Source organism: Camelus ferus, chromosome 27, assembly GCF_009834535.1.
Source record: "Camelus ferus isolate YT-003-E chromosome 27, BCGSAC_Cfer_1.0, whole genome shotgun sequence".
Taxonomy (NCBI): Eukaryota; Metazoa; Chordata; class Mammalia; order Artiodactyla; family Camelidae; genus Camelus; species Camelus ferus.
In genome coordinates, this window is record NC_045722.1 from 14,533,439 (window position 1) to 14,542,003 (window position 8,565).

The 8,565-nt window shown below is 60.8% G+C and overlaps 1 protein-coding gene across 4 annotated transcripts in view; it reads left to right on the forward strand.

Annotated features, from left to right (window-relative positions):
• Positions 1 to 8,343, forward strand: part of KLHL25 (kelch like family member 25) — a 30,122-nt gene extending 21,779 nt beyond the window's left edge. For 2 of the 4 annotated variants that reach the window (XM_032469417.1, XM_032469419.1), the window contains exons 2-3: positions 525 to 2,332; positions 6,654 to 8,343. In XM_032469417.1, coding sequence (XP_032325308.1) covers positions 539 to 2,308 — 1,770 coding nt within the window. In that variant the 5' untranslated portion in view covers positions 525 to 538 and the 3' untranslated portion in view covers positions 2,309 to 2,332; positions 6,654 to 8,343. The remainder of the gene's footprint in view (positions 1 to 524; positions 2,333 to 6,653) is intronic. The other 2 variants (XM_032469418.1, XM_006178548.3) reach the window with 1 other exon arrangement.
• The last annotated feature ends 222 nt before the right edge of the window (positions 8,344 to 8,565 follow it).

An 8,565-nucleotide genomic window follows, 5' to 3' on the forward strand; every position in this document is an offset into this window, starting at 1 on the left:
GCGGCTCCTTGAGAACCTTTTCCAAAAGTCTCCCCGCAGGAGCCCGTGGCTCCCTGGGCCAGTGGAGGGTGGAGAGTGGGCTGGAGCTGGACCGCCCACGTGGGAGGCTTGGCTGTAGCACTGCAGGCAGCCACTTGGCCTTTCTGAGCCTTGGCTTCCCCGGCTGCAGAGTGGGGCCGTGGACCCGCGTCCTCAGACAGCAGAATGCATTCAGGGCACACTTAGCGCTGCCCTGCCACCTATTTAACCAGGCTGGGGGGCACCATGTGCATGTTCTTGAAGCCACGGGAGGCAGGCACAGTGAGAGGTCACCCAGGGAGGCTCATATGCAGAGTTGGTCCAAAAGCATTTGGTCTGAACTTCAGCCTGTGCCACCTGAGTGGTTGCTGGCCCTCCGGTGGAGGGGAGGGGCTGGGCCTGGGTTTGGCAGAGCTGAGCAGAGGGCAGGGGCTGAGCGGGGAGCCGCAGGAGGGCAGCGGGGGTGCGGGGCCCGGCCCCTCTCACCTGTGGCCTGGTCTCCCCAGCAGGTCAGCTCAGCATGTCAGTCAGCGTCCACGAGACCCGCAAGTCGCGGGGCAGCGCGGGCTCCATGAACATCACGCTGTTCCACAAGGCCTCGCACCCCGACTGCGTGCTGGCCCACCTCAACACGCTGCGCAAGCACCGCATGTTCACGGATGTCACGCTCTGGGCCGGCGACCGCGCCTTCCCCTGCCACCGCGCCGTGCTGGCCGCCTCCAGCCGCTACTTCGAGGCCATGTTCAGCCACGGCCTGCGGGAGAGCCGCGACGACACTGTCAACTTCCAGGACAACCTGCACCCCGAGGTGCTGGAGCTGCTGCTGGACTTCGCCTACTCGTCCCGCATCGCCATCAATGAGGAGAACGCCGAGTCACTGCTGGAGGCGGGCGACATGCTGCAGTTCCATGACGTGCGCGACGCGGCCGCCGAGTTCCTGGAGAAGAACCTGTTCCCGTCCAACTGCCTGGGCATGATGCTGCTGTCGGACGCCCACCAGTGCCGCCGGCTCTACGAGTTCTCCTGGCGCATGTGCCTGGTGCACTTCGAGACCGTGCGGCAGAGCGAGGACTTCAATAGCCTGTCCAAGGACACCCTGCTGGACCTCATCTCGAGCGACGAGCTGGAGACGGAGGACGAGCGCGTGGTCTTCGAGGCCATCCTCCAGTGGGTGAAGCATGACCTGGAGGGGCGCAAGGCCCACCTGCCCGAGCTCCTGCGCAGCGTGCGGCTGGCCCTGCTGCCGTCCGACTGCCTGAAGGAGGCCGTGTCGGGCGAGGCCCTGCTCATGGCCGACGAGCGCACCCGGCTCATCGTGGACGAGGCGCTGCGCTGCAAGACCAGGATCCTGCAGAACGACGGCGTAGTCACCAGCCCCTGTGCCCGGCCGCGCAGGGCCGGCCACACGCTGCTCATCCTGGGGGGCCAGACCTTCATGTGCGACAAGATCTACCAGGTGGACCACAAGGCCAAGGAGATCATCCCCAAGGCCGACCTGCCCAGCCCCCGCAAGGAGTTCAGCGCCTCGGCCATCGGCTGCAAGGTCTACGTGACCGGGGGCCGGGGCTCCGAGAACGGGGTCTCCAAGGACGTGTGGGTGTACAACACTGTCCACGAGGAGTGGTCCAAGGCGGCGCCCATGCTCATCGCCCGCTTTGGCCACGGCTCGGCCGAGCTGGAGAACTGCCTCTATGTGGTCGGGGGACACACGTCCCTGGCCGGTGTCTTCCCGGCCTCCCCGTCGGTCTCCCTGAAGCAGGTGGAGAAGTACGACCCCGGCGCTAATAAGTGGACGATGGTGGCCCCGCTGAGGGATGGCGTCAGCAACGCCGCGGTCGTGAGCGCCAAGCTGAAGCTCTTCGTTTTCGGGGGGACCAGCATCCACCGGGACATGGTGTCAAAAGTCCAGTGCTACGACCCTTCGGAGAACCGGTGGACCATCAAGGCCGAGTGTCCCCAGCCGTGGCGGTACACTGCCGCCGCCGTGCTGGGCAGCCAGATCTTCATCATGGGGGGCGACACGGAGTTCACGGCCGCCTCGGCTTACCGCTTCGACTGCGAGACCAACCAGTGGACTCGGATCGGGGACATGACCGCCAAGCGCATGTCCTGCCACGCCCTGGCCTCGGGCAACAAGCTCTACGTGGTGGGGGGCTACTTCGGGACCCAGCGGTGTAAGACGCTGGACTGCTACGACCCCACCTCGGACACGTGGAACTGCATCACCACCGTGCCCTACTCGCTCATCCCCACCGCCTTCGTCAGCACCTGGAAGCACCTGCCCGCGTGAAGAACACCTGCAGAGCCCGGCCAGGTGAGCCCGTGGCACCCCCGCACCTGTGCCCACTCTGGGTGAAGGCTGGGCTGGGTGGGGCGGCAAGTGAGTGGCGGGGAGGGCGGCGCTCTGGGACCCTTTTTCAACTCTGGAGCCAAAGCCTGGCTCTGCCCCTTAACTTGGAAAGCATGTACCCCCTCAGCCAGATGGGGGCAACAGCCTTAGACTGGGGGGTGGTTCCCAGACATGCCAGCAGATCAGAGACACTGGGGTCTTTGACAGCTGTGTGCAGAGCTGAGGGCATCCTCACTCTGACATCAGCTGCCAGGGAAGGTTTTCCCAGAATCATCTCAGATCCAGCGCTCACTGGAAGGACTCATGAATGCACTGAAGGTGTATATTCATGGTTATGGTTTATTATGGGGCAAGGATACAGAATCAGATCAGCCAAGGGCAGAGGTGTGGGGAACAGAGCCTTGGCTAGGGGTACAAATGCAAAGCATCCCTTGTGTGCTCCCCATGGAGCCAGGACAGTGTCTCTCTGCCAGCTTTAGTGAGTGACAGTACACACAGAAGATTGCCCAGCAGGGAAGCTCACACAGGCTTTGGGGTCCAGAGTTTTTATCGCGGCCCCATCACATAGGCATGATGGATTGATTGTGGTAACTCTCACATCACCTGGTCCAGTGTGACCCAAGGCCCCCACCTGAAGTCACACGGATGTGGCCACCCTGACCCTAAACAGACACTCCTGTCTATCAGATGTGATCCAGGTCACCTCCCAGAAGCCAAGGGCCAAGGCCAGCTCTCTTTCTGGGCCAGGCCAGAGTCTGTGCTCTGCAAGTTCTAAGCCCAGACCACCTGAGTCAGGGTCTCTGAGCCCAGGCCTTGTAGCCGTGTATAGCTCCAGGTGAGTCCAGGGTGCAGCCAAGGTGAGAGCCCCATGCCGGGGGCCCGTGAGGGGAGTGGACCGAGCGCTCGCAGGGAGGCAGGTGCTGGCCTAGGTGGGCGGGCACCGCTGGGGACAGCTGGTGGGACCGGGGCTCTGGGACCAGCTAGCCCTGGGGCTGGGTCCTGCCTCTCCTCGGGGCAGCTGTGTGTTCGCCGGTGTGCAAGGGAGCCTCTTGTCCCCTGTCCCTCCACAAACTGGAGAGGTCTTCCTCGAAGCAGGCGTCATGATTAGGTAAGGGACAGCCCCCAACCTCCCAGCCCCCAGCGGGGTTGCTGCAGGGCTGCCTCGGTTACCCCGAGGTAGGGTGCTCTCTGTTCTTGGCGCCATCGTTACTGGAGATCATTACACAGAAAGGGAAGGTGACAGAGGATGCTGGGAGCACAGGGACACAGGCAGGTGTTCTCTGTGATGGACAGGGAGACAGGAGGATGGACTTGCCCAGGTCCTTGGACCGAGGGGGCAGTCAGGAAGGGGAGAGAGGGCAGAAGGAAGGACCAAGCCTGTCCTGGAGGGCCTCTTCCGAGGGGAGGGCAGGATTTCTCCTGCAGCCCTTCTGGGGCGGGATCTGTGGCAAGTCCTGAGGTTGGATTAAGGTCTCCCGAGCCAGCCTGCCAGGGGCTTGGGGGCAGGGCCTGGAATGGGGTGATAGAAGCACCAGAGGAGGTCCTCCATGGTCAGGTCCCAGCTCCCAGCCCTTGGGGCTGTGAGGTTGAGGGACCCTAGGTGGATGGGGGACAGGAGGCGTGGGGTCCCGGGGGCTCTGAGGAGCCCTTCCTGGGCCCTGTGCGGTTCAGCTCACAGGAGCCCCGTCAGGAGCTGGCCTGAGCTGAAAAATTCATTTCCTTAATGACCCGGCGGCTGCTGACTCGAACGGCTGAGCACTCATACTTAGCAGGATTGCTTCTGAATGCAATCTGATGTTTCAGCTATTAAATCAGATCCAGCCAGGCCTTCGAGGCCCTTAAAGGGATACGCCCGCAGCAGGTGAGGCAGGCCCAGAGAAGGCATCAAATCCCTGCACACGGGGTGTTTGGCCTCATCAGGCCAGCCTGGAGGGGAATGGGGCTGTGTTCTCTTTTAAGGTTTCTCTGTTTTGTTTTAACCTGCTCTCTCCCTCTTTGGGAGAAAAGTCTAATCAGCCACATGTCTTGGTCTCCTGGGGAGTGCGTTTCAAAGGGAACATTTGCATTTCCTTGAGTCCCTGTTCCTACAATCACCTGGGCAGCTCTGCCCCTGTCCAGTGTTTGCCCGACCCCAGGGCCCTGGAGGGCAGTTCTTCCCCAAGTGGGAGGGGTGGGGGGCAGGTCAGGCATTAGGACCCAGTGCACCCTTTACTTTGCCGGGGGCTTAGGAAGGGAAGCCCGCTTGACTGTTGGCTCTGACTCTTGCTGGCTGCTTGACCCTGGTTGCTTAACTTCCCTGAGCCTCAGCTTTCCCCTCAGGAACATGGGCATAAAAATTGTATTGCTTAAACTAGGTGAGTAGAAAGGGGGCTGGGGTCAGAGTCAGCCTTTGTACGAGGTTGTGATCGGGGTGGGGGATGGCGGTGATAATGGTTTTGGGATGCTTTGGGTGGCAGGGCCCTCTGGATGTCCCCGGCCAGCCCCTCCTTCTGGAAGGCTCCATGCCCCACTGTTGGGATCACACACCCATAGGCAGTAACAGGGTTCACTGGGGCCTGCTGCACACAGGTGGTGTGGGTGACCCCTGACCCCACATCCGCTCTGCAGAGATGAGGAAATTAGTTCTCCAAGAAGTATCTGCCAAAAATTTGGATGGTCCAACCCAGGAAGGCCCGGGGAAGTGCCTGAGTGATCCAGGAGGAGTCTGGGAGCCGGGCGGCTCCCAGCTCCTCTGCCTTCAGCATGCCCGTAGGGTGCTACCACTTCCTCCTTGGGACAGCCCAGGGGTCACCCAGAGCCCCTCCTCCCCAGCACTGGGTCCTGGGTCCCTGAGCTTGGGGTTCACCCACTTAGACCATCTTGGCATGTTTGGGACCTAGTTTCTAGCTTGGGAGGAGCTTGGAGGGGTTTGGGGGGCCTTCCTCAGCCCCACTGAGGACACAGCGGTCACCCCACCCAGGCCACACAGGTGGACGGGTGGCTACACCCCAGGCTGAAGACCAAGCGTGCAGTCACTGTTACCTGATGTTTGCAAAGGTGGGGTTGTCCCCGCCTCCTGGAGGGCTGGAGACGCCTGTGGTGGGGGGCTTCTTCTCTCTTCCCTTTCGAAGCTGGGGTGAGACCCCCCACCCCGGGGCAGCTCAGCGCGTAGGGAACTGTCCCATGGCTCAAGCCTGCCTCCTTCGTTGGGGCCACCTCTGAGCCCGTGGCACTGAACGCTGGCCAGTGGAAGTGAGCCACCAGCATGGAAATGGGGTTGGGGGACAGCATGGAAGACCCTTCGTGGGAACTCCCAGCCCCTCCCTCGCTGTCCTGAGCATTCCTCCGCCACACCCCTCTGGGTCCTTCCTGGACCTGCTTCTCCGGCCAAGGGCACCACTTCTGGACACATCCCTGCTTGGCGTCGGGCTAGGGTTGTGCCAAGCTGTTGCTGTGAGTTAGGCTGTAGAAATGGTCACAAGGAAACCCTTGTGCCCACCTGGGTTTCCTTAGTTGCTTCCAGGGTCTACATCAAGCCTTCCACGTGCATTAGATGACTCCATCCTTCCCTGGGAGGCAGGTGTCCTCATTGCACGGGGAAACACGAAGCTCAGAGCGGGCCCCAGAGTGATCGAGAACCCAGTTCTGAGTGTGAGTGTCATGACCACAGGGACTGTCCTGCCTCGTTTACCACTGCATCCATCCCGCAGGGCCGTGTGGTAAACATGTCAAGTGCAGGAGTGAATGGGCTGGCTGTCCCCTGGCTCTCGGATCTTTTCTGCCCCTCATTGTTTCTATCTCTCTGGCCTACATTTAGTTTCTCAAAAGTGCCAGATTCCCACCCTGGGGCCTTTGCACATGCCATTCCTTCTGCCCAGACTGCTATTGGCTCCTCTAGCAGACTCCTGTCTGTCCTTCAGGTCTCAGGTTAAATTTCACCACCTTCCTACACCGTCCACCCCAGTTAAAGTCCTGGTTCTAATCTCTTAGTTTCTTATTTCTCACAGCTGGCACGGTCAGTGTACGATGGCTGTGTATACTTTTGTACAAACCTGTAGTTTCTCCCACTGGAGGACGATCCTTGGGGATGGTAGCTGTGTTTGTCCTCCTGTTTCCCTGGCCCGGTGCCCGCCAGGTGGAGGGTGCTCAGGGCTGAAGGACCGATGCGTGGCTGCACTGCTGCTGAGCGAGAGCTGCGCCCTCACACCTGGGCCTTCCACGTGGCCTCTGGCTCTTCATCTGGTTCCAGGTTAGGATGGAACAAGGTGGGTGTGATTCATATCTTCTCCCTCTCATTCCTCCACAGACTCTACGCGTTTCTCCCTGCCCCACGGCTGCAGCCCTCATTGTCACATGGTGGCCCTGACCCTGCCTGCCACAGCAGGACGCCCCGCCCGGCCCCACCAGCTCTGGGAGTAGCGGCCTCGGGGGCTGCTCTGATCTTCAGAAAGAGAAGCCGTCACCAGTGCCCGTGTGTCTAGCCGAGGCCTTTCCTGCTTGGCAGGGGTTTGCAGGGGCAAGGACCTTCCAGAGGGGTGAGGATGGATGCCAGGACACCCCTGGCCTTGGAGAGGACATTTGTAGAGCCTTGGGGTCACCTGTTGCAGCAAGTCCTGGCTGGGTGGGGGTAGGGGGGGGCCTGAGTTTGGCGAGGGGGTGGTGGCAACACTGATGGCCTGGCCTTTGGCCACAGCTTCCCTCTCTGGGAACGTGTGCACTGGGACTGAGGGCAGAAGGTGCGGAGGAGAAAATTGACATGTTGTTGGAGGGAGGGAACCTTTGGGTGACCTCAGCGATGCCCACAAGGCGTCATTAGCAAATGACACCCCGACCCCAGGGTTAAATGGACCCTCTCCAGAGTCGAGCTTTGTCCCCAGTGACCTTGCCACCTCCCGGTCAGACCAGCCATGCTCCAGGATGCTGTGCCCGGGTGCAGACACAGATGGGTGGGGGGCTCCTGGGTGACACATGCTATTAAACAAGGAGATATCCTGGAGCCACCCTCTCACCTCCCTTCGGAGCCTAGCCTGAGAGGCACCAATGACCCCATCCCCTGCCAGGACTACACCAGCCCTGGAATGTGGCCCGCCCTCCCAAGACCAGAAGCAGATAGGAGCTGGGGACCACAGAGGGGCCCCAGGGTGCTCACTGCACATCCCTCTAGGGCCGGGCTCATCTCAACTTGGAGGATGGCCAGCCCCACCAGCCCCCACTATCCTTCGCCATTGACCTTCCAGCTGGTAATGATCTAGCCCATTTGCCCCCTGAACTCAGAGGTAGGGATTGTTCCCAAGAACACTGCCAGCCATTTGTTCATTTTTCCCACCTTCTGAGTCACGGGGTCCCTCCTGTGTCCATCCTCAGCAGCCAGGGTTCTGGAGAGGCTGGCTCCTGCCACAGTCCTCCTCATACTGAGCGTTTCTGGGCTGGTCCCTTGCTCGCCCAGTGTTCACTGGAGAGGAGGGGGCTCTTGGTGCTGGGGCCAAAACCTGTGACTTCCCAGGCTGCCAGCCACCTGCACGGTGCTGCTGGGCTGGTTCAGGACTGGGGCTCCAAAGCAGGTTGCTTTCCATAATGTGGTGCTGGTCCTGTGGGCATCTCCTGGGAGCGGGGCCTTTGGGCGGGTTTGTTCACAGATGAGCACCAGCTGCAGACCATCAGCTGCCACTGGGGAAAAAGCCAAAAGCAGAAGGTACATCTCTAGGTTCTTCTGAACCTACGGACCCTGCCTCTGTCAGAGGTGGCCTCTTGCTCTTCAGAAGCCAGGTGGCTGGTCCAAGGAGATGGCTCTGCCTGAGAACTTGGGGAGGCCCCAAGGCCCGTGGAGGAAGCGGCACCCCAGGTCCAGAGCTCACCCTGCCTGTGGGGGAGGGCTCTTGGAGTGCTGAGTTGAGAATAGCACACTTCTCACAGCACAAAGGACCTCGCAGTGGTGCTTTCCCCAAAAGTTGTGTTGCTTTTATCTGTTTCTAACTTAATAAAAGATTTAAGAAGAATCTTGCTTTCCTTGGCTGCTGAGGCCAGCCTTGAGGGATGTAAGGCAAGGGCAGACTCCGATTTCCACCGCCCCAGCCAGGGCTCACAGTCTGCCCCTCAGGTAGGTTGTGGGCTTGGCAAAGACCCGCCCTCCCCAAGGACTCGAGGGGCCCAGAGGAGAGTGCTTCTTGTCACCAGATTATTCTAGCAGCAGAAGCCTTTACCTTGATTCCATGTAGAAT